This window comes from Microcebus murinus, chromosome X, assembly GCF_040939455.1.
Source record: "Microcebus murinus isolate Inina chromosome X, M.murinus_Inina_mat1.0, whole genome shotgun sequence".
Taxonomy (NCBI): domain Eukaryota; kingdom Metazoa; phylum Chordata; class Mammalia; order Primates; family Cheirogaleidae; genus Microcebus; species Microcebus murinus.
In genome coordinates, this window is record NC_134136.1 from 88,753,042 (window position 1) to 88,777,797 (window position 24,756).

General features: G+C 41.5%; 2 protein-coding genes across 5 annotated transcripts in view; both read left to right on the top strand.

The window, feature by feature from the left end:
• FRMPD4 (FERM and PDZ domain containing 4) overlaps positions 1-16,851 on the top strand; it is a 539,531-nt gene extending 522,680 nt beyond the window's left edge. For 3 of the 4 annotated variants that reach the window (XM_012784824.3, XM_075999302.1, XM_012784823.2), the window contains 6 exons: positions 1,679-1,768; positions 2,324-2,506; positions 5,205-5,343; positions 9,937-11,001; positions 11,385-12,641; positions 14,220-16,851. In XM_012784824.3, the coding sequence (XP_012640278.1) occupies positions 1,679-1,768; positions 2,324-2,506; positions 5,205-5,343; positions 9,937-11,001; positions 11,385-12,641; positions 14,220-15,541 (4,056 nt within the window). In that variant the 3' untranslated portion in view covers positions 15,542-16,851. Of the gene's footprint in view, positions 1-1,678; positions 1,769-2,323; positions 2,507-5,204; positions 5,344-9,936; positions 11,002-11,384; positions 12,642-14,214 lie in introns of all 4 variants that reach the window. The other variant, XM_075999303.1, reaches the window with a different exon arrangement.
• Positions 1-24,756, top strand: part of LOC105882445 (glia maturation factor beta) — a 902,793-nt gene that overhangs the window by 861,435 nt on the left and 16,602 nt on the right. The window lies entirely within an intron of this gene.

The window sequence follows — 24,756 nt, forward strand, 5'->3', positions numbered from 1 at the left end:
AAGTATAATCAGGTTCAACACACTATCAGCCACCTTTGATTTACTTGCCAGTTTCATGGGGAGGGCACTTCCGGTTGCAGTGAGCATTCAGCTTACAGAAATATACCAGGACAGCATGGATCAAAATTTTTAAAAATTTCAATTCTGATTCGCCTGAAGCTAATTTCTATTAATTGGCTTAATGTGATTTTTTTCCAAGCCTGGCCAACTGGTCTTGTAATAATTTGGATAACTGCTATGCAATCTTTTGATCTGTCTATAACTGCCTTGTATAAAGGTTGGTTTTTCTAGCCAAGACTGAGTTGTTTGCTTTCAAAACAATTTGCAGAGTGCTTTGGCTTTTCCAACCACGTAGGATGGACAAATGGAGCTAAATAACAATCACATAGAGGGCAGTACCTTTAGGTATACTTAATAAAAGAGTTGGCAAGTCATCTGCAATTGAAAAGAGAATTTTACAGTCATTGCTACTTAATGATGATCTACACCTTGTTGGAAAACTTCACCCTTAATAAACATTCCTGACATATTCAGTATGAAACATGGACTTTTTTTTTTTTTTTTTTTTTTTTTGAGACAGAATCTCGCTTTCTTGCCTAGGCTAGAGTGAGTGCCGTGGTGTCAGCCTAGCTCACAGCAACCTCAAACTCCTGGGCTCAAGCGATCCTCTTGCCCCAGCCTCCCGAGTAGCTGGGACTACAGGCACGAGCCACCATGCCCAGCTGATTTTTATATTATATATATTAGTTGGCCAATTAATTTTTCTATTTTTATGGTAGAGACGGGGTCTCGCTCAGGCTGGTTTTGAACTCCTGACCTTGAGCAATCCGCCCGCCTCGGCCTCCCAGAGTGCTAGGATTACAGGCGTGAGCCACCGCGCCCGGCCAAACATGGACTTTTTTTAAATCAAATACGTTTTTTAGTGATATGGCAATCTATAATTTTAAGTCTTTATAAAGATCAATTTTATCTGGATAAAATTTCATTTGTAAATCATTCATGAAACTCAACAGATTCTCTGAGTTGAATTAATAAAACAGGGGCTTACATAGCAAGTTCAAACATTTCCACAATGATTGGAGCTCAGCAAGTTCATTTTCCCTGAAAACTTGCAGACCGGAAGAAACTTGAGAGGGAATGTATGAGAGCCTGTTTAAAAGGCTTTACCTAGATCGCAGGTGCGTATTCAAACCAGCTCCCACAAGCTCTCAGGTGAGTCTCCGGTGCTGTGGGAGAATTTATAGACAACCTGCCTTCGTCCCCTAATTGCAAGTAGAAAGCACCACTCACCTCTAGAAATCTCCCAAGGACCAGATGTTTCAACGGAAACTTTTATGGTCTTGTTCTCACACGTTGAGTGCCCTGGCCCAGCATCTCCGGACTAACAAATCCCCCATACGTTACCCCCAAAATAAATAAGATTTGAATCTTGATGTCATGTTGAAGTCCGTCATCAGGAAACCAAATATGTGGCTTCTTGGCCTTTTGGCTAAGATCCAATGTAAGACACCAAATATGTAGCAATTTACTTTCATTCCTAATGAAAAGTCTTTGTCACACCCCGTCTCTTCAGCAATAAAATCATCCTTCTATTTTGCCCTTAGTTTCAGCTGCTCTCCAGCTGACATGGAGTCACACCTGATGACGTTAATACGTGAGGTTTCTTTTTTCTCCTCAGCTCTCTGCACTGCAAGCCAAGGTTCATTATCTCAAGTTCCTCAGTGACCTGCGATTGTATGGAGGCCGTGTGTTCAAGGCAACATTAGTGGTAATTTTAAATTATTATTATTATTATCTTGCTTTTTCTTGGAAGGCAGGGAGGCTTGCAAAATGTCCCTATATAGGCTGTCTTGAATGAGTTTGCTCTGTTGACAAAAGCAAATCAGATGTGAATCTCCTCTGGCCTTCATTGCTAACCAACTTCACCTGAAAATATCAGAAGCCATGTTAAACTAGATAATGCCACTGCAGAATGCCCTAGAAAAAGGAATGTGAAGAACCAAGAGAATCAAAGGATTCTAACCATGGCCTTCTTTTAAATCACTGAGCCAGAAGTTACTTTCACACTGAAAAAAGAAAAGAAAACACAAACCTCATTCCTAAAAGCCTCTTATGATTATGAGTATACTGTGCTATGACAACATTTACTTTCTACATTATTCATAATTTATCAGAGCCTCGATGTAGTCATATATCTAATATGACCCAGAAACACTTTCTAAAGTAAATGTGATTTTATAGAAACAAGATCCTAGGTTCAACTTTGCGTAGTGCTTCAGAGGTGCCGGGGTTTTTAAAAATATTGTCAATATCTCTTTCTCAGCAGGCAGAAAAGCGCTCAGAAGTGACTCTCTTGGTTGGGCCCCGATATGGCATAAGCCACGTCATAAACACCAAAACCAATCTGGTGGCACTTTTAGCCGACTTCAGCCATGTCAACAGAATCGAAATGTTCCCTGAGGAGGAAAACTTGGTGAGGGTGGAGCTCCACGTCCTGGATGTGAAGGTGAGTCTTTCAGATGTTAACACAAGGCCTTGATTTGAACACTGAATTTCTGATAACACTGCTGCTGTCTACAAAGCAGGCAAAAGTTTAATGTGTGCAGAGCATAACAGATGCCACGTGGTACAGAAAAAAATCCACACAACTCAGGCCCAAGGACTCCAGTCCTCATTAAATAGCTGTGTGATTTGGGAACAAGTAGCTATACTTCTCTGGGCTCAATGGTTTTATCTATATGTGAGAAAGCGAGCTGCATGATTTCTAGGTCCCTCTGACTTTAGAATATGTTAATCACAGAGAAAAAGAGAGATTTCCTTCCTCAGATTTCTGAACTAACTTTCTAGAATATATGACTCATAGAGAAAGGGAGATTTTTCCCAATTTTCTTTAGAATTCTCATTCCCTTTGTTTAGGTTGGGTCCATATATGTTTATTCTTTTGGAAAAGCTAAGTATTTTAGTTAATCTGTCTTCTCATGCTATAGCAATTGGTACTAATTGAACATGTGGTCTCCATAAATGTCATGGCCTTTCCATTTAAAACAACAATCTGAGATTACCCACAAAGGGTTAAACTCTACTCCCAAAGCAGAAGTTGACAGGACACAATCCAGGTCTCCTGTCCCCATCTTCTTTTCCCAGTAAAGATGAGTCAGTGGATTTTGGTTATATTAATATATCTCATATTTCTATGGAGAAAAGGCACCAGACCCAAAGGGAGACAGTGACTACACAAAGGAGACAGCCTCAGCCAGGAGGGGTGCCCTGAAAACATTCAGAGAAGACCCAGCCCTACCCCCAACTGCCCCCAGGGTGGTATCGGAGGGATGAATTAAGAGTAAGTAAAGTGGGTGAGGTGGCTCCACATCTGTAATCCTAGCACTCTGGGAGGCTGAGGCAGGAGGATCACTTGAGGTCAGGAGTTCGAGACCAGCTCTGAGCAAGAGCCAAACCCCGTCTCTACCAAAAATAGGAAAAAAAAAAATTAGCCAGGAATGGTGGCACATGCCTGTAGTCCCAGCTACTCGGGAGGCTGAGGCAGGAGGATCGCTTGAGCCCAGGAGTTTGTGGTTGCTGTGAGCTAGGCTGACGCCACGGCACTCACTCTAGCCTGGGCAACAGAGTGAGACGCTGTCTCAAAAAGGAAAAAAAACAAAGTAAATGAGAATGTGGGGAAGGGTTTCTACAGAGCAGATCAGAGCACATCAGTGAGCTCTGCAGCAGGAACAGAAGGAGAGACCGTGGGGCTCAGACACGGTGGCTGTGGCCCATGGAAATTCATGGGCTGGTCCAGAGGGCTCCATTTGACTTCACAGCAAGCTGGAAGTGTGGGAATCGACTTGGAATGCCTGGCCTGGTCCATGACCAAAGACGCTGAGAGAAATAGCCTCACTGTGGGAAAAGGGCAGAAGAAAGGGTGAACTGGATATGGTCATTCTAGACCTGATGACAGAGATAATCTGTCCCAAACAGAAATGAGTGGCGAACCCCAGCTGCTGGTGTCCTGCCTGTGTACGATAATGGTGGGGTGGCTTAGAGGCTGAGGGGAGACCTCGACTGAAGCAGAAGGAAAGGCAGTTCAACAAGTAGTAAGGGGGCTTTGGGTGGGAAGTTATATTCCACTAGCCAGGAACATTCTACCTGGCCAGTGTCCTACATCTGAAAGTGAAAGCAAGAGGCCTGTCATCTTGCTGTCTCTGTGCCTGCCTCTCTTGGTATCTGCTTTTATTTTTATTTATTTTCTTTTTTTTGAGGCAGGCTCTCACTCTATTGCCCAGGCTAGAGTGCCGTGGCATCAGCCTAGCTCACAGCAACCTCAAACTCCTGGGCTCAAGCAATCCTCCTGCATCAGCCTCCTGAGTAGCTGTGACTACAGGCATGCGCCACCATGCCCAGCTATTTTTCTATATATTTTTAGTTGGCCAATTAATTTCTTTCTATTTTTAGTAGAGACAGGGTCTTGCTCTAGCTCAGGCTGGTCTCGAACTTCTGAGCTCAATCTACCCGCCTCCGCCTCCCAGAGTGCTAGGATTACAGGCCTGCGCCACGGCGCCCAGCCATTGTCTGCTTTTTTTAACACACCCTTCCTAACACAATGAGAAAAGTGGCTTCATTCACCACTTTCTTCCCTACACGCCCAAGATCCATGTCCAATCGTTTCCAGAAAGTTTTAGCAAGGCCTTTTCTCAACTCCCATCTCTGTTTTACCCTCCTGTGAACTTAGTTTCTTTAAGTATCCCTTTTCTGAATTTCTTTGACACTTTTCCTTCAGTCTTAGCAGTAATTTCCACTTGATTTTTACCTTCCTTAAATACTAATTTTCACCACAAACCCAAAACTTCATCTTCTTGTAATATTCAGATTGTGAATTCACTTCTAGTAACTGAAGTAACTGATAACTTACCACTTTTTCAAATGTTAACTATCTGGGAACAAAACCAATGCCATTTTTTTTTTTCATTTCGATGTGACTTTGAAGAGATCTAAAATGTCTAGGCTTTTTAACTGGTGTATCCTGAATGTTTTTTAGGAAGGCATTTTGTGCTATCCCTGACTTTTCCCTCCCCATTTGTGTTTCTCTGATAAAATGTTTGCTCAATAACTTCCTTTGTTTGCATTTCATAAGCATATATGCAGCCGTTGACACTCCAGGAGGCTGTTGAGAATGGATGGCTTTAACCAAAACGTTCTCTTTTGTGTAGCCCATCACGCTCCTGATGGAGTCCTCAGATGCCATGAACCTGGCCTGCTTGACAGCTGGATACTACAGGCTACTCGTAGATTCCAGAAGGTCCATATTTAACATGGCCAACAAGAAAAACACAGCAACCCAGGACACAGGTATTCTCTTCCCAAACTCATGAAGCACTGACTCCCCGCCATACATACGCCCCACCTGACAATAGCAATAAGGATGTTTCTGGAAAAGGTAAAATTATACTCACAAAAAACCCTCGAATGCCCAAATTTAACACCAAAAGCCTTCCCATACTTCTGATGTGGCCTAATTATTTAAAATGAAAATGTGGATTTCTCACTACATTTGACACATCACTTGGAAATGTCCGGGGGCTTGCTTCAAAGGCAGTGATTTTATTGTTGTGAAAGTCTTTATGGCTGAGTTTTTATTGCCTCGTTCTTACAGAGGTCAGGAGGCAGAGAAGTAATAATGGAGTGCCCGGATAGGGGTTGCGAGCCCCTGCTCTAGGACTGGTCTCTCCTTCAGGTGGCCTAGGCCCAGGCGCCTGCGGGCCTCCTCCCTTTCAGTCAGACATATCCCAGGATTCTGGGAGCTTTACCAACAGGAGCACGTGAGAACTGCCTAGTGCTTGGACTTGGAGCTTCAAGAAGAGAATTATTCTACCCCGGCAGCCATCTTAGATCTATAATAGGAGCATCGAGATGGCAAAAGACATCAAATAATTCAATTCAGCCACTTGGCAGCACAGAATACCCCCAAAGTGAGGACAAGGAAGGCTGCAAATGTTAAGTTGACTGTTCCTTTGACAGTGGGTTGTTTTCATTTGTTTTAGGACATTTTTTCTTCACTTATTTAAGCGTTTTCCTCCATCTACAGTAGATGCTTACTAAATGTGGCTGAAGGACAGACACCACCATTTCAGGCAAAGTCACTGACCCATGAAGCAAATATAATCAGAGGTTCCATAATTAGGGTTTCTTTTAAAAGAAAGGGGAACTCTTAAACACCAATTTCATTGTCACTTTTCTGAGAGAAAATTGGGGGAAGAAAAAAAAGGGAAGGAAAATCTTCTCACTTTTAAACTGAGCAGAAAACATAAATCTTTATTCCATAGATATTTTGTAGTATGTACATATACATACATGCACACGGACTTACATGCAATTTATTATGATGGCCAGATACAAGAGCAAGGAAGAGAGATGGACAAAGCATGTAAGAAGGCAATTTTGACTTTTGAGTCAGACAAATCTGAGATTTAAGCCAGCCCTATCTTGAGGTGTCTGGTTTTTTTAGTTTCTCTAAGCTTGGGTTTCCTAGTTTATAAGACTAGGATTAAAAACCTAGTTTGCAAGGTGAGGGTAGCAAACTATGTATATCACCTAATACACAGTACTGATGCTCGGTACTTCTACTAATAATTGGCAGTTTTGTTATATGTGTATATTGGGAAAAAATTAAATAAAACAATAATTGGCTGTAGAAAAAATGGTGGTGGAAAAAATTGAGACTGAAAATGATAGAAACACAGGAAAGAGAGGAAGACAGAACATGCGGCAAAGAAAATCCCTGAGAGACCCAAATGTTTTCAAATAAATAGAGAAAGGGAAGGAACAAAAAGGAGGTGATATGTGTACACTGGGCTTGGTGGTAAACATTTTTATGACCACATGTTTTCATTGAGCTAGGAGATTTAGAGCCATTTAACATTGACCTTTGAAATTCCGAAGAGCAGTTCAGCCATTTGACACAATCCTTTCACATTGGAAAACCAGTTTTTGCCTTTTTATTTTCAAATCTTAAAGTTTATCTTGAAAATAAATCCTTTTCCCCATGGACTATAAAGATTGTAGAGGAGAATGAAGAAAACCAAACCTACCATTCTAAAAATGATTACAGTAATAAGGGTCTCCATTCTGTCCAATTTATAGTGACCCACAATATAATGTTTAATAGAACTTCGAGAGGCAAAAACTTAGTTACAAAAAAAGTGTTATTACTGTGGGGGAAAAAGAAATGGAACTTCAACCTTTCAGTAATTTCTCCCAGTTCTACAGCAAGAATGAGGGTGAGGGTACGTGTTCCAAATACCTCTCCCCATTCTAGGAGAGAGGGGTGGGGTGGGGGTGGGGCCAAGGGAGACAGCATACTCCACTCCAAAAAGAAACTGGTAGACCCTGGCCAACCATCCTCTAGTGGCTGAACATATTCCCTTCTCCTCAGAAACTCCCAAAAGATCTCCTAAGACCCCAAAAATAGAAAGAGTAAAGTCCGATTAGGCCAGTTCATCTCTACTCCATTCTCTCCTCCTACTCTGTGAGAGACGAGGCCACAGAATAGATTCCAGTTCCCAGCCTACACCCTTCCATGTCTCCAGAATCATCCCAGAAAGCTAAATCAGTATACTCTTCCGGAAGGAAGCCAAGCTTGAGTGTGTATTTTCTTCTCACCTCAAATTGATCATAGACCTTAGTCAGGATCTCAGATAAAGACCAATAAGCCCCCATTTCTTCATCTCTGTCTTAAAAATTAGCCTTCAAGCACTTTCAAAATCCATGGCCCCACCTATTTATGCATCTCTGGGCTTTAGGAGGGCCTAAGTAAGTAAGTATCCATTAACCTGCTTTTAGCTTGTTCACCCATTCAGTTTTCTTGTTGGTCTAAACCAAGAGTTGGCGAACTATGGCCAATGGGCCAAATCTTGTTCTTGTAAATAAAGTTTTATTGGAACTCAACCACACATATTATATTATTATACTTTCTTAGGGATGCTGTAACAAATTATCACACACTTGGGAGCTTTAAACAACATATATTTATTCTCTCACAGTGTTGGAGGCCAGAAGTCCAAAAATGAAGCTGTTGGCAGGGTCCTTTTCCCTCCAAAGACTTTAGGGGAGAATCCATCTTTGCCTCTTTCCAAGTCTGGTGGCTGTCAGTATTCCTGGTGGCTGCACAACTACAATCTCTGCCTCTGTTTTCACATGGCGTTCCCCTCTTCTCCGGGTTGCCCAAATCTCCCTCTGTCTTTGTCTTATAAGGACACTTGCCATTGGATTTAGGGCCCATGCAGATAATTCAGGATGATTCCATCTCGAGATCTTTAATTAAATCTGCAAGACTCTTTTTCCAAAACAGGTCACATTTACAGAGTGGACATATCTTTTGGGAGCCACTATTCAACCCATACACCCATTTGTTTATATATCATCTATGGCTACATTCATGTTACAACAGCAAAGATGAGTAGCTGTTTTACTGAACAATTGGCCCACAAAACCTAAAGTATTTACTATCTGGCCCTCCCTTTACAGAAAATGTTTGCCACCCCCTGGTCCAAACCTCTGTTACAATACAACTTTGCTGAACCACTCTCCTTCCTTGCAACAATCCACACTCCTCTCATACACACACACACACACACACGCACACACACACACACACATACAGCCAGTATTCATCTAAATTGTTGTTAATATAACAATGCTGAACCCCTACAAGGTGTATTTATTATAAGGTAAGATACAGATATGACCAGTGTGTAATTCAGTGTCTTCAAAATTCTATCTTTTACTTGCTGTTCATGAAAATTTATTACAATGACTCTGAACATTGTTCAGCATTAAATCCATTATATAATTTGGGGGAAGCAAAAACCTTTTTGGTAAAACTGATTTTTTTCCTACATATCTTTCACATCTGATGTCAGTATTATCCAAACTTTTGATGGGGGCAATTTGAGGGAACAGATGGGAGAATAATATGGCACTAAAATTTCCTCAAAATGTTGCCTCTCGAATCTATGAAGCAATATTTACAGAGTGACCCAGTTTCCTGTCTTGTTAAATATCAGAACAAATCTCCACATCAAAATTCCAGATTGAAAGACCCTTGAAGAGCAAACAAAATAATAATATTTAAATTAGGGTTTTGCAATTTTAAATCAATGAGGAATATCAAACAAATCTTCAGGGGTTCCCATGATACAAACAAAAATTAAAATTAGTCTAAATATTAATTATGCTTAAAATAGCAGAGAGAAGTATGTTACCTGTGACCACCCCTTTATGTACTGTATACACACATACACATCCATGGCATGTATACCGATGTTTATACATGAATATGTTAATACCCACCCACTAGGATATAAAAAGGCTAAAGATAGAGGTTTTTGTGCTATTATTACAATATTTATTTTAATTTCCTAAAAAATATAATAGAAATATGAAGATCCTTGACCTTCTCTTCACTGGACGAGGACAAATTCCAATATCTTCTCTACAAAGTGGGGAATGTTAGGTCTTACTTTACAAAGAAAAGGGCAATTTATTTTCTGGAATAACAGCCTCTTGAAATCTCACCTTTAAGGACTGTAAAAGACTTGTTGTATGTTCGCATTCACAGACGTAAATGAGGTCTTTTAATAATTTAGGTGGAATTAAGCTATAGTTCCCTACTCCCAGATAGTATTACATTTTATCAAACAGCAATTATCTTTTATGCAGTATCTGTTTTGTTAAGGTCAATTCTCCTAACCAAGGAACCTTTACACCTGAAGCCTATTTGGACCTGTACCAGATTTGGAAAGTTGAATAACTGTATTTGCACAAGTGATTCTACAAGCTATGAAATTAAGAAAGAGACGAGCACGCCTGCACCCCTCCCCCCCAAAAAAAATAAAAACACCAGACAACACAGTAACGTGTCTTTGCATGATTCTTTCTCTTTAGGAACTGAAAACAAAGGCAAGCATAACCTCCTTGGCCCAGATTGGAACTGTATACCCCAAATGACCACCTTTATTGGCGAAGGGGAACAAGAAGCCCAGATAACATACATAGATTCCAAACAGAAGGCGGTTGAGATGACAGATAGTGCCATGTGTCCGAAAGAGCACCGGCACTTGTTCATAGACAGCACCTACAATTCGGATGAACTTAGCCAGCCACTGACCCAGCCCGGGGAAGCCCCGTGTGAGGCGGACTACAGAAGTCTCGCGCAGCGGTCCCTGTTGACCCTCTCAGGACCAGAAACTCTGAAGAAAGCACAGGAATCTCCGAGAGGAGCCAAAGTGTCCTTTATTTTTGGAGACCTTGCGTTGGATGATGGGATTAGTCCCCCAACTCTCGGCTACGAAACACTGTTAGATGAGAGTCCAGAAATGCTGGAGAAGCAGAGGAATCTCTACATCGGCAGTGCCAATGACATGAAGGGCCTGGATCTCGCTCCGGATGCGGAGAGCATCCAATTCGTGGCAAATTCTGTTTATGCAAACATAGGCGATGTGAAGAGCTTCCAGGCCACCGAGGGGATCGAGGAGCCCCTCTTGCACGACATCTGCTACGCAGAGAACACCGACGACGCAGAGGATGAGGATGAGGTGAGCTGCGAGGAGGACCTCGTGGTGGGGGAGATGAACCAGCCGGCCATCCTCAGCCTGTCTGGGTCAAGCGATGACATCATTGACCTCACGTCCCTGCCCCCTCCGGAAGGCGATGACAACGAGGATGACTTCCTGTTGCGTTCTTTGAACATGGCCATCGCCGCACCTCCACCCGGCTTCAGAGACAGCTCGGATGAGGAGGACTCTCAGAGCCAGGGAGCTTCATTCCGCGAGGACAAGGAGCAAGGCAGCAGCCTCCAAAATGATGACATCCCCGTGTCCCTCATTGACGCTGTGCCCACCAGTGCCGAGGGCAAGTGTGAGAAGGGACTGGAGAGCGCCGTCGTCTCCACGCTGGAAGCTCTAGAAGCTCTATCTGTTTCCGAAGAACAGCAGACCAGTGACAATTCAGGTTCTTTCACGATTGTTACATTTATTCACTGATACCCATGTCATTTCATCCTTTCAAGCCATTTGCTCTTGGAGTCCTGTTATGTGCTGTTCTCCATTTCACGCATGTCCCATTTCATAAATGTGCTGAAACTACCATCATGGGTTTCTTTTTTTTTTTGAGTCGTGATTTCCTTTGTTGTTTTTTGTTTTGTTTTGTTTTTCAGTATGGCACATCCCTCCCCTCCCCCCATTTCCGGAACACCTGTGCAATAAACTCAGAATCCTTACTGAAAAGGGAAAAACTTGGTATTTTTTTTTATAATCATGAGTCCCATTTTCGTACATGTCTCCAAGTGCCTGTGATGCATGCATTAACCCGTTCTTGTCTTTTACGGCATGCAGGTGTGGCCATCTTGCGGGCTTATAGTCCCGAGTCTTCGTCAGACTCGGGCAATGAAACTAACTCTTCTGAAATGACTGAGAGTTCTGAACTGGCCACAGCACAAAAGCAGTCAGAAAACCTCTCCCGCATGTTCTTGGCCACTCACGAAGGCTACCACCCCCTTGCAGAAGAGCAGACGGAGTTCCCCGCCTCCAAACCCCCGGCTGGGTCCTTGCCTCCGAAGTCCTCCCACGCCCTGGCTGCTCGGCCGGCCACCGACCTCCCGCCCAAAGTTGTGCCTTCCAAGCAGATACTTCACTCAGACCACATGGAGATGGAGCCTGAAACCATGGAGACCAAGTCGGTCACTGACTATTTTAGCAAACTGCACATGGGGTCGGTGGCGTATTCCTGCACCAGCAAAAGGAAAAGCAAGCTGGCTGATGGGGACGGGAAAGCACCCCCTAATGGAAACATGCCAGGAAACAAACAGCAGGGGACCAAAACAGCTGAGCTGGAGGAGGACACCGGTGGTAAATTTGGTACTGTGTCTTCGAGGGACAGCCAACACCTAAGCACTTTTAACCTGGAGAGAACTGCCTTTCGCAAGGACAGCCAAAGATGGTATGTGGCCACGGAAGGTGGGGTGGCTGACAAAAGTGGATTGGAGGCAGCCACGGGGAAAACCTTCCCAAGAGCTTCTGGTCTTGGGCCAAGGGAGGCCGAAGGGAAGGATGAAGGAGCTCCTGATGGAGAAGCCAGTGATGTTTCGGGACTTGGCCAAGGGGACCGCTTCTTAACTGACGTGACCTGTGCATCTTCAGCCAAAGACTTAGGTAACCCAGAGGATGCTGACTCATCCGGCTGCGACCATCCCTCCAAGCTTCCCGAGGCAGAAGAAAGTGTAGCCCGCCTTTGTGACTACCACTTGGCCAAGCGGATGTCATCGCTGCAAAGCGAGGGCCACTTTTCTCTGCAGAGCTCCCAAGGCTCTTCAGTGGATGCAGGCTGTGGCACCGGCAGCAGCGGCAGTGCCTGCGCCACTCCCGTAGAGTCGCCGCTCTGCCCCTCCATGGGGAAGCACCTGATCCCTTCAGAGGAGAGAGCCCCTGGGCTTCCCGGCCACGGAGCCACCTTTAAGGACCTGCACCCACAGACGGAAGGGATGTGTCCACGGATGACAGTACCTGCTCTGCACTCAGCCATTAATGCCGAACCCCTGTTTGGCACTTTGAGAGATGGATGCCATCGGCTCCCCAAGATTAAGGAAACCACAGGTACAGCAATGACGGATCTAGTACTTTGCATTACACGCCAGGAGCATGTAAACCAAATTTACAACAAACCCAAAAGTAAAAAGTCTGGAAGAAAAGCAAAAGTTAGAATAACAAAAGGCCACAGAACTGTTAAGTAGCAATTATTGATCCCCTGGTGTTTAATAAATACTAAAGTTTCTAGATCTGGAACAATGGTGGAAATGGCATTTGCTCTTTATAATCTTGCTCTGTGCTTGTTTTTAGAATTTGGTGGAGCAGTATTTTTTTCCCTAAATTCTAAATGCAAACTTTTAGCAGTGCCCAGTGTGACTTTTAGTTACAAGGTGTAGTATTGCTTAGAATCACATCATAGTTGATTTCCTTTCCAAGACATCTGATTTCCAATTCTGTCATTTTGCTGTTGAGAGACAAGGAAGGATAAGAGAGCAGGGCATCAGGGAGATTGGAGGGGTTTGGAGGGATCATTTGTCATTCAGCAGTCATACAGATTCCTCCCTACTCTGTAAGACTCCACTAAAGGAATATTCTGAAGTGTCTGGCATACCCCAGTGTCAGGAAGATTTGGAGGCTATTTGTGATAAGCTGTTTTATTTTCCCTAAAATAATTAAATATAGACACATGCAGAAAGAAGTACACAGTCACCTTTTGTTCCCCACCTTCACCAGTTTACCACCCAGTTGGCTGGCAGTCACATGGCGAAAGCAGATGCTCTTTAAATTATATCATCAATACGGTCTTTTCCATATAGATCAATAGATGCTAGTGAGATCTTATACTGGTCAATTTCTGCTCCTGCCCTTTTAAGACTTTCTGCTTTCTCAAAACCCATCACTAGCTTCACCTACCTTGGAAAAGCCATCTGTGAATGTTATTTAACTCATCACCCAACTGCATCTTTACCTCCAAACTAATTAAATCACACTGTTTAATTCTTCATTGTTTACAAAGAGCTTCACCTAAGTTACCTGGTGCTCCTCACATAAATTCTGTGAGATGAAGATTATTTTCTTCACATTGCCTTTTCTAAGAATAGTTTAGCAACTGGCCCAGCATCTCAACTTCAGATCCCGTACCAAGCAAACCTCATTTTAAAAAACATTAACTTACTTAATTTGCATTAATTAAGTTAGGCCACTTCTTGAAAAAAAAAAGTAACTGATGCCAGGATTCATCTAACTCCCTTGAAATGAAACTTAAATATCTTCAATATATTTGAATAATCTGTACATAGGATGTTTGTTTTCTATGTGTCTAAGCTTTGATAGGTAAATATTGAGAGCAAGGCAATTCATAAAATACCATTGTCTCCCTAAAAGTGTTTGGGATTTCTAGACAATTCCAAATAAATCACTACTTCCAGAAATAACAGATTCCAGTATTTCTTGGCATACATTGAAATGGAAATCTGTTATGCAATATCAGGAGGTGGCCTTTAAAAGCAGGGTGATCCTGGCATATGGCAGCCCTTCTAGAATGCATTCTTAGGAAATAACAGACATCATGTAGAAATGTAGTAAAAAATGGCCTCCCAGAGATGCTTAATGATTCTCTCTGTTTTTCTACTACCCCTAGTGTAGCTTTGACAGAGCCTGGGAAGGAGAGACAAGGAGGCATGCCTTCAGCTTGGTCTCAACATCTTGAAGCTGATCCCATCCTGCTACCATCAAACATTCACTCGGAATCAAAGGTGCCAATTCCAAATCAAGACCCTAATGATTTCTCTCAAGCAAACCAGGCATATGGAGAGGCTGTGAGCTGGCGGCCACCGGATCTGAGAGGGGGGAGCCTCAGGGCAACCCCCAGCCAGAGAGCTCTGAAACATAGCAGCAGTATCCTCTTAGGATCTGTAGGTTTGGAGACCTTCCGAGAGAGAACCAGGGGTGCAGTCAGCTTAAAGTGTCCAGGCATCACAGAAGCACAGGAGGCCAGTTCGGAAAGGCGAGCAGAACTCCCCCTAGGGAAGAAGCTCACCAAAAGTTTTTCCCAAAGCTCAATGCACTTAAGCTCTGAGGGGAAGTTTCACAAAAGGTCCCCAGTGGCTCATAAAGACTCAAAGCTCTATAGGACATTACCCTTGCGGAAGCTGGAGGGCAGCAATTGGAGATGCCGGGGTCCCTTCAGCTACTGCTTCCTGAACCGAGGGCAGGATGAAGATGGTGATGAGGAGGAAGAGGAGGGAGAGGCCACCCGCCAGGTGTCTTGCCTTTATCGACCACAGATGACTCAGGCCATGTCAGAACCAACCAGCCTCTCCCTGGCTGTTGGGATTCAGAAGCAAGGAGGGGAGCTATCCAGAGGTTCAGTGCTGAAGGTCTGGACAGAAGACCTGAGTGGCCCAGATGACTTGGACTTCAGCAACCTGGCTTTTGATGCCCGGATTGCAAGAATAAATGCCCTAAAGGAGAGCACATATGCAATGCCTGATGGGTTCCTCGCAGCCCAAAATGATGCCAATGAGCTGCTCTGCCTCGTCAGGGCAACCAAGGAGAGGAGAGAGGAGTCACGCCCTGAGGCGTACGACCTTACACTTTCTCAGTACAAGCAACTGTTATCCATCGAGTCCAGACAATTGGGAAGTGCCTGTAGGAAAATGGCGATGGCTGAGAAAAGCCCAGAGGAGATGCTCCTAGCTATGACTTCCAGCTTTCAAGTGCTCTGTTGCTTAACAGAAGCTTGCATGCGATTAGTTAAAGTCGTGAACTCAGAAACACAGCAGCAGGAAATTGTAGGGAAGATCGATGAAGTGGTCATAAACTACATTTGTCTCCTGAAAGCTGCCGAGGCAGCCACTGGAAAGACTGGGGACCCTAATGTTGGACTCTCGGCGCGACATTCAACCACCATGGCCGCTCTCGTAAGCACACTAACACGTTCTCTCAAGAGGCTTTTAAATAAATAAATATGAAAGTCACGTCATAATCTACCTTTGCAAAGCCATACATGAACTTTTATTTACTTTATGTGTACGATGAACAGATGTCTCCTTTCTTCTCTCTGTATATTTTGTTATTTTATATAAAATAGGAGATAAAAGTCACATTGATGAAATGTTGAAATGTACTAATCAGATGTATTCTGTTTATATTATGCATATATATATACACGTAAAAGAAATATCCAAGAAAGTGATGACATTTGGCTATTTTTCATATAGTCAAAACTCCAGGTATATGAGATGTGAAATTTTAAATTCTATCGTGTTAGAGCAAAACAATGAATCCTTTCCCCTTTCTTTCCAAGCAAATACTTGGAGACCGTATCATTCATATTTAGAAGTAAAAAAACAAAACAAAACAAAAAAGAGAAAAGAAAAGAAATCACAGTGTATATAAAACAGTACTTATGTTTTAAAATTATGATTTTTAAGCATTGGAAATAGCAAAAAGACATTTAAAATTCAAGAAGCTATTATGAATTAGTAGAGAATATATCTATAATAAATTAATTTTTTTGCTCATAGTGTTTGGTTATAAGATGCTTTCTTCCAAGAATCCCACATATTTAATTTGGGTTTATGCTATTTGGTCTACAAATGTGTGGGGGGATGGATTCTACTGTGTCAATACAAATGCTCTTCACAGTGTTTCTAGAATTTAAAAACTTCCCAAATAGAAGAACAGAGGGAATGATGGGCAGGTTCCTAGGTAATACCTAGAGTTATAGATTATCTCATTACATAAAATGTGTTGAATTAATAATATCCAAACTAGTTATTTTATGGAGAGATCTGCTTTGACTAAATGTCAAAAATCTATGAACCAAAGACATTATTTTCCCTCCATCCCAACTCAACCATGAAACTTAACATTCCCTTTAGAGTGACAGAACGTTTAGTAAAGTATTTGCAAACTTACAAAAAGGAACATTTAATATTAGATCATCAAAATTAGGTACAGACCCAGTAATGTAGACCAGACCACACACCAGCACCTATGAGTCACATCTTAGATCGCAGCTCTCAGCATATGGCTTCATACATCACCGCCTCTACAGGGACCAAGGCTGCCAATCAAGTTTGGAATTCCAGCCTAATATCAGGACAAACTCTCAAATCTGGGATGTTGCAGGAAATCAGGGAGAGATGGCTACTCTAATAATGGAAGCCATGACTAGATAAATAGTAAAGTGTTTATTAAGAATATACTTATTTGGATTGGCTGAATTAAAAATATGAAATCTGAAAAAAAAAAAAAAAAGAAAGAAATAGAAGTGGTGAGTTTGACCAGTTCAAGTGAAACCAATGGAATGCAAAGAAGTTTTCAGGAGTGTCAAACCTCCAAAAATACCCTGCCATCGTAAAATAAAGTCATCATGTACATATGTATTTCCTGGGTCATTCAGTGCTCAAACTACACGTACTCCTACTTATGTTCGTGGCTCCTTAGAATATGACAGGAGTACACCAGTTACAAATATTTCCATTTTTGTAACCTACTGGGCAGGAGGCATAACACAGTCCACAATTGCAATCTCTCTCTAGTAACCCACATGTTTACAGATAGCAGCAAAGAAAGGGGGTTTAGGTGTGTGTTATTATAAATAATGTTTAATTAAATAATAAAACATTATTTCATTACAACTATAATTATAAATATTGGTGTTTTGATATTGAGAGATATTAGTGGTGTTTACTGTGGAAAATCTTAGTAAATATCATTCTGTGTACAAAAATCCTGACCTATTAATAGGATGTGTGCCCTATGTCAGTGTGCTAAACATATCACCTATATTATCTCATTTAATCATCAACAATCTGCTGGTTTGGACACTATCCTTAATTTTCTCTGGAGGCAATATGGTTGAGTAAAGATATGGGGTTTGGAGTCAGAAACATCTTGATTTAAGTTTTGACTCTGCCATTTTCTAGCCCTTTCATCGTGGGAAAGCTATTTTTTCTAAGTTTTAATTTCCTCATAATAAAATGGAAATCAATAATAAGATCTATTTCCATGGAGTTGTCATGAGTTTTGAGTAAAATTATGTATGTAAACTTCTTAGCCACAATACCTGGCAGAGAGTAAGTACTCAATGTTAGATATTATTATCATCATAATCATGGTGTTGAATATATTGCCCAAGATAATATGTGGGGGATGTTTGTTTTATATGCATATTGTATCCTGACTCTGTATGTAGAACACATTGTATGTATTTCATATATATATATATAAAAGTGTACAAGGAAGTGATGATCCTTGTTCAAATCACATATCTATTAGAGTTAGAACAACTTCCCAGTCCATTTGAGTTCTTTGAGAAGCCTCAGGGAAATAGCTCTGGGTCTTTCTAATCAATCTCCCATTACCTGTGGCTGCGCCAGTAAGTTTCTGTTTCTTATAAATAAATTCTTTGCTACTCAGAAAACCTCAAGGGGCCCCCGCATTCACTAAGCATGGGGCTCCTAACTGGGGTCCAGGTTCACTAGAGTGTAGAAATAACATATTAAAATGATACTTGTGCGTATTTTTATCTAGCTTTTTTTATGTTGTGTATGTTTTATAATGGCATAATAGTACAGTGATATATGTACATAATTTTAAATAAATAAACGAATGAATAAATAAATACGTATATGCCTGGTGCATGCATGCAAAACTATTGTCGCAGGTAGGGTTTGCATTCACTAAAGTTTGGAGAGCACTGTACTAGAGAATAAAACTTCCTTGCACCCAAGCTCCTTTACATTTAGTTACCAGTCTACCTTTCCAAGTTTATTTCCTGCCATTTTTATTAATCTTTTATTACAAAACTTTCAAGTTTATACAAAAGTAGACACAATCCTATAATGAATCAGTGTGGACTCATCACACACCAACTCATGTCCAATCTTATTTTCTGTATTTCTACCCGCTTCCACACTGTATAGTTTAAATGCAAATCCCAGACATCATAGCACTTTATCCATTGATATTTCAGTAAGAATATCCTATAAGAACTTTAAACATAGTAATGATGCCATTTTCACATTCAAAAAATTAGTAATTCCTTAATATTATCAAATAAACATTGCAGAAATAAATGATGGAGAAAGTACAAGACCCCTATAAACTCAACCCCCAAAGACAATCATTGTCCACAATTCAGGGCATTTTCTTTTATTTTTTTCTCTATTTATACTAAGGTTATTGTTATTGTACCATTTGTGAGTTTTGCTTTTGGTTCAGAGACTTGGTCTGGTCTCAGTTCCATCATATTTCATGTAAGGGGATTGGTCATAAGGGTTATGATTGATGTGGAAAGATGGAATGCTCAGATGAACAACCACTACAGCATTGAGCTTCTAGAAAAATCCAACAACTAATACAATTGCTCAGATATTAAAATTAACACAGACCCCACTGACCCCAGACTCAGTAGGAATCAGTCTAATCACAAAAGAAATTATTTTCCAGAAAGAAAGCCTGACAATAAATATTGAAATCACTAGCTATAGCAATACTACAATGGCTCAATGCCTTTGACTATGAATTTCATCTTTCGTATGAGCTGTCTTAGGAAAGACATCTTCATTTTTTTGTATCCCACTCTCATATATTTCTTGAGACAGTCTCACTCTGTTGCCTGGCTAGAGTGTCGTGGCGTCAGCCTAGCTCACAGCAACCTCAAACTCCTGGGCTCAAGCAATCCTCCTGCCTCAGCCTCCCGAGTAGCTGGGACTACAGGCATGTGCCACCATGCCCAGCTAATTTTTTCTATATATTTTTAGTTGGTCAATTAATTTCTATTTTTACTAGAGATGGGTTCTCGCTCTTGCTCAGGCTGGTCTCAAACTCCTGACCTTGAGTGATCTTCCCACCTCGGCCTCCCAGCACTTTCATATATTTCTAAATCCCAGTTATTAATTTTCTGAAAGTTAATTATGAGCTACTCAGGATATTGGTATAATTTTTACTGCCTGGATTACTCTTGATTTGGCAATGGGGGCAGTTTGTTTACTGACTGCTTATCACCTTTCATAATTGTGTGAACTATTTTTGAAATTGAAAACAAACAAGTTAGCTTTGTTTAGGTAATTCCTTATCTCTTCCAAACATTGAAAAATCTTTATGGGGATCAAAATGCATGAATATTGCATTTTGTCTCTAACCTGACTTTGTCTTTGCTTTGAAAGTGGTCAATTTTGATGTGTGTGTGTGTGTGTGTGTGTGTGTGTGTGTGTGTGTGCATGGACATATAGAGGTGTAGGATGGGGTTGAATAGATAGGGATGTGTATATGTGTATGTGTGTGTGTCTGTCTGTGAGACCAGCTATCAGTTTGGCTTTATGGATTTCAGTGCTACTTTCCCTGCTGCCACTGCAAATCTATGACAAAAAAATTTTATATATAACATCCCAAATCTTCCTTTAAAGTCAGCAATAGCTTCTCAGCTTTGGAAGATCAAAGAGTAGGAATCTCACCTTTTGAACTGAATTTTTATTCATATCAACTTGAACATCATTGAATTGGATACTTTTTAGTTATTCTACCTATTCCCTGGCCTACTCATCTCATTGTTTTAATTTCAAAGCCTATAGATAGGAAATCCATGGAAGAACAGTCCATGTCTTTATCAAATATTTTTGCTACACAAAACAATGGAATGACCTAAATCCTACATTACTGAAAGAACAATCAATTATCCAAAGTAGCTTATTTCACCATTCAACTTCAAATTAACCTGCTGCTTTCCACTGCACTTTCTCTAATCTTTCCTACATATTTATAATTGTACCTCAATTTTCTGTTACACATTAATTTCAGAGCATTGGATTTTGGTTTGGGTTTGGGGTTTTTTTTAATTATTATTCCTGTTAATTATGATTTTCACCTGATCAAGTCACGCCCATCCAGGATAATCTCCCTTTTGATTGCCTAAAAAATAACTTATTGAGGCTGGGTGTGGTGGTTCACGCCTGAAATCCTAGCACTCTGGGAGGCCGAGGCGGGTGGATCGCTCAAGCTCAGGAGTTCGAAACCAGCCTGAGCAAGAGTGAGACGCCCCCCCAATCTCTACTATAAATAGAAAGAAATTAGCCAAACAACTAAAAATAGAAAAAATTAGCCAGGTGTGGTGGCACATGCCTGTAGTCCCAGCTACTCGGGAGGCTGAGGCAGGAGGATTGCTTGAGCCCAGGAGTTTGAGGTTGCTGTGAGCTGGGCTGTAGTCACAGCACTCTAGCCTGGGCAACAGAGTGAGACTCTGTCTCAAAAAACAATAATAATAATAATAACTTATTGAGACCTTAAGTGCATGTCCAAAATTGCCTCACCTTTGCCATATGCTACTGGCTAGAAGCAGGTCACAGGTCGTGCCTGTGCCCCAAGGGAGAGAGATGTACAGAGCATGAACACCAGGGGGGAGTCATGGGGTCACCTTAGGGACTATCTGCCATGCCCACCAAGGCCCTTCCCTCCGCTATAGACTCAACAGATCGCACATTCCTCTGGACAAAATAGTATAGCCATTTGAAATACAGACTTGAAAGGCTTTCAGGGTCCATAGTCCTAACATGAGTCATTAAGGGCTACATGGGAAGCTCTCAGCCTTCTCTGCCCTGGTCCAGGCCCATTCTCTAGATATATTTCTGTGTCAGTGTGCCAAGTTGCTCCCAGGATGGAAACTCCAGTGATTATAACGTATTGACCTATGCACGTAAGGATTTTATTAGTGCTTTAGGTGAGCATTTTGGGGTAATATGACTTTTTTCATTACACTCATTTTAGAGTCAAGTTATGACTTTGGGATCAGGTTAGATCGAATAATTCAACTGGCAGATGGATTATTAAAGATGCTGAATTTTAACTAGTGTAGCCATGCCTTTCTCAAGTATTTATGGGGCAGGAGAATGAGGTCAGCTCAGGTTGCTTGCTCCTAAGTTACTCTGGAAGCAGAGCCCATGCATTCAAGTTCAGCTTCCCCAATATGTTCCACTTGGAACTCCTGGCCAGAGAACCCTGAAAGGATACTGTTGCCTCCATGCAGTCTCCAGAAGAGAGAAGCATGGAACAGGGCTCATTTCTTTCTAGATTCCATGACCCTTTATTCTCTCCCCTTATTTCCCAAAGCTATATAAAGCTATACTGTCGAATCAGACTTTACTGACGTACTCCTTCTTTGGTACTCCTTGGATTTCTGAGAAAGGTACAACGAGGCAAACACACATAGGTGTGCACACACATAGATGCGCACAATGAAAATTAATGTCATGTATCACGATACTCAGAGATACATGCAGGGACCAGATTTGGCTTTCCTGCCTGTAGTCTGCCTTTGCCCTCCACGCCCATGAATACGGTAGCCAGTCTGTTTTAAGTATGGTTATAATGACATTAATAATAATAATAATAGCTAATATTTATTCAGGTACGATGTGCCCAGTAATGTGCTACATGCTTTTTCTACATAATTGCTGCATCTGTTTCTTAGAATAACCTACAATAAATTACTATTACCTTCCCAATTTTTTTTTTTTTTTTGAGACAGAATCTCGCTTTGTTGTCCAGGCTAGAGTGAGTGCCGTGGCGTCAGGCTAGCTCACAGCAACCTCAATCTCCTGGGCTTGAGCGATCCTTCTGCCTCAGCCTCCCGAGTAGCTGGGACTACAGGCATGCGCCACCATGCCCGGCTAATTTTTTATATACATATCAGTTGGCCAATTAATTTCTTTCTATTTATAGTAGAGACGGGGTCTCGCTCTTGCTCAGGCTGGTTTTGAACTCCTGACCTCGAGCAATCCGCCCGCCTCGGCCTCCCAGAGAGCTAGGATTACAGGCGTGAGCCACCACGCCCGGCCATCCTTCCCAATTTTTAAGAAAAGAAAATTGAGGTTAGAGAGTCCAAATAACTTGCCCCACCCAAATCACGGATTGCTAGTCAGAATCAAGAATTGCAATTTTGTTCAGTAGTTTTTAGCCAAGTAGCTAGCTTGACTGTTTTTAATCAGAGAAATATCAGCGTGGGGCAGGGCAGGTGTGTGGATATAGAAAAAAAAAAAGCAGAAGAAGAAATATCAGCATGTATTTGTGAACTAAAATAAAATCTTGAGCCCCACAGCTGAATGGAAGGACCTCCCCTCTTAGCCAAGGGGACTCCAGAAATACCCTAAAGCTGATTTGCTGGCCATGAGAAGGAAGATCAGACATGCCTCATCATGCCCCCACCCCTTTGGGGAGCGGTCCTTTATAACTCATTAACAGGCCTAAGGCCGTGCAAGGCAAAGTTTAAATTACACCTGCAGGTCCTCAATTTACTTAACAGATCACTTGAGTCTTGGTATATGTCCAGTGGCTCACTTATGATCACCAGACTTCCTTAACTTAAAACAGTCCAAGCCTTTAGACAAAGCTTCATTTCTTTTTTTTATTTCAGCATATTATGGGGGTACAAATGTTAAGATTACGTATATTGCCCTTGTCCCTTTCCCCCGTCGAGTCAGAGCTTCAAGCATGACCATCCCCCAGACGTTTCGGATCACACTCATTATGTATGTATATACCCATCCTTTCCTCTCCCCTCCCATCTGCCCCTGATCAATGTTATTCCTATTCAGCTATAAGAAACAATGGTGATATAGCACCTCTTGTATTATCCTGGATAGAGCTGGATATCCATTCTATTAAGTATCCCAAGAATGGAAAAACAAGCACATGTACTCACCAGCAAATTGGTATTAAATGATCAAAGCTTCATTTCTTTAACCAATTACAAGTCAAAGAATCTTTAAACATACCTATAACCTGTAATCATCCACTTCAGGATGCCTTGCCTTTTCAGGCCAAACCAATGTACACCAATGTATTGATTTATTACTTTATGTATAATGCCTGTCTCCCTGAAATGTATAAAACCAAACTGTAACCCAACCGAGGCAAGACCACTCGCTCAAGGCTTCTTAGGCATGGCTCTGGGCCATGGTCACTCATACTTGGCTCAGAATAAACTTCTTTAAATTATGTTACAGAATTTAAGTTCTTTTCCATTGACATATATTGTAAAAAATTAAATTCCACCAAAGAACTTACAACAAAAGGCAACAGTCTCCCCACCCCAAACTCCTACCCTCAGTCCCAATTCCAAGAGATAATCCATTTCATCAGTGTCTGGTTTTAGTTTTTCTTAGTGGTTTTCTGCATAGTTCTAAATAATCTAATTTCTTGACATACTAACTTTGGATGATTTTTGTGGACCACCTCTTGAAAGATAAGGAATTGACTTACTTATGTCACACTTACCGTTCCTTCTCCTCCCCTAACCAGTGTTTGACAGCAGTATTAAGTTCTATTCATGGTTACTTATTTAGCCTTAAATATTATAATTACATCTCCGCTTCTTGTTCAATCATCTTTAGACAGTCTCCTAACTCTCCACCTCTATGAAACTAAGCTCTCTGTACCCCTCAGTTTTGCTTTCCCTCCACTCCTACCCCTACTACTTCACTTCCTCCTCCTGTTTTAGGCCTGCAGTCCTTTTGCATTTACATTGTCTACAGTGTTCTCAAAAGGAACATCTGCTATCGTTAACATGATCTCTGTTTGTCTTGAAGTATAAATAGGCCCCAAATTTCAAAATTTCAGAATGCACTGAACCATAACAGCATAGGTTCTTCCTTTTCTTCTTGGTAAGAGCCCTATCCCTCTCTTGGGTTTTGGAATTCATTTTAAGAACAACAATGAAATAAAGTGGAGAGGAAGAAGATTTGAGGGGGTCAGGAGTCCTCAGGGGGGTCAGAAATGAAGAGTTCCCTTTGCTTTTGTCTTTAGTATATGTGCAGTAATAAATGTTGACTGTGAATTTGAAAAAAAAAAAAAAAAAGGAACATTCTCCATGGTGTTTAGGGATTGAAATTTTGTAAACCACTGCAATCTGGAGAAACAGCATAGTCAACTGGTTTCTCAAAAAACATAAAATTATCTAGAGCTCTTATAGAGGGTGAAATAAACAAACAAACAAAAACTATGAATGGAAGGAAAGAATAAAGGTTGGGTTTATTGTGAATTCATTCTATCTTAGGGCAATGGTTCACAAAGTGTGGCTCCTGAACCCACAGCATCGCATTACCTAGGAACTTGTTAGAAATGCAATTTCCTTGGCTCCATCCCAGAAGGCGGGGTGGGGGGTGGGGGGAGGGATGTC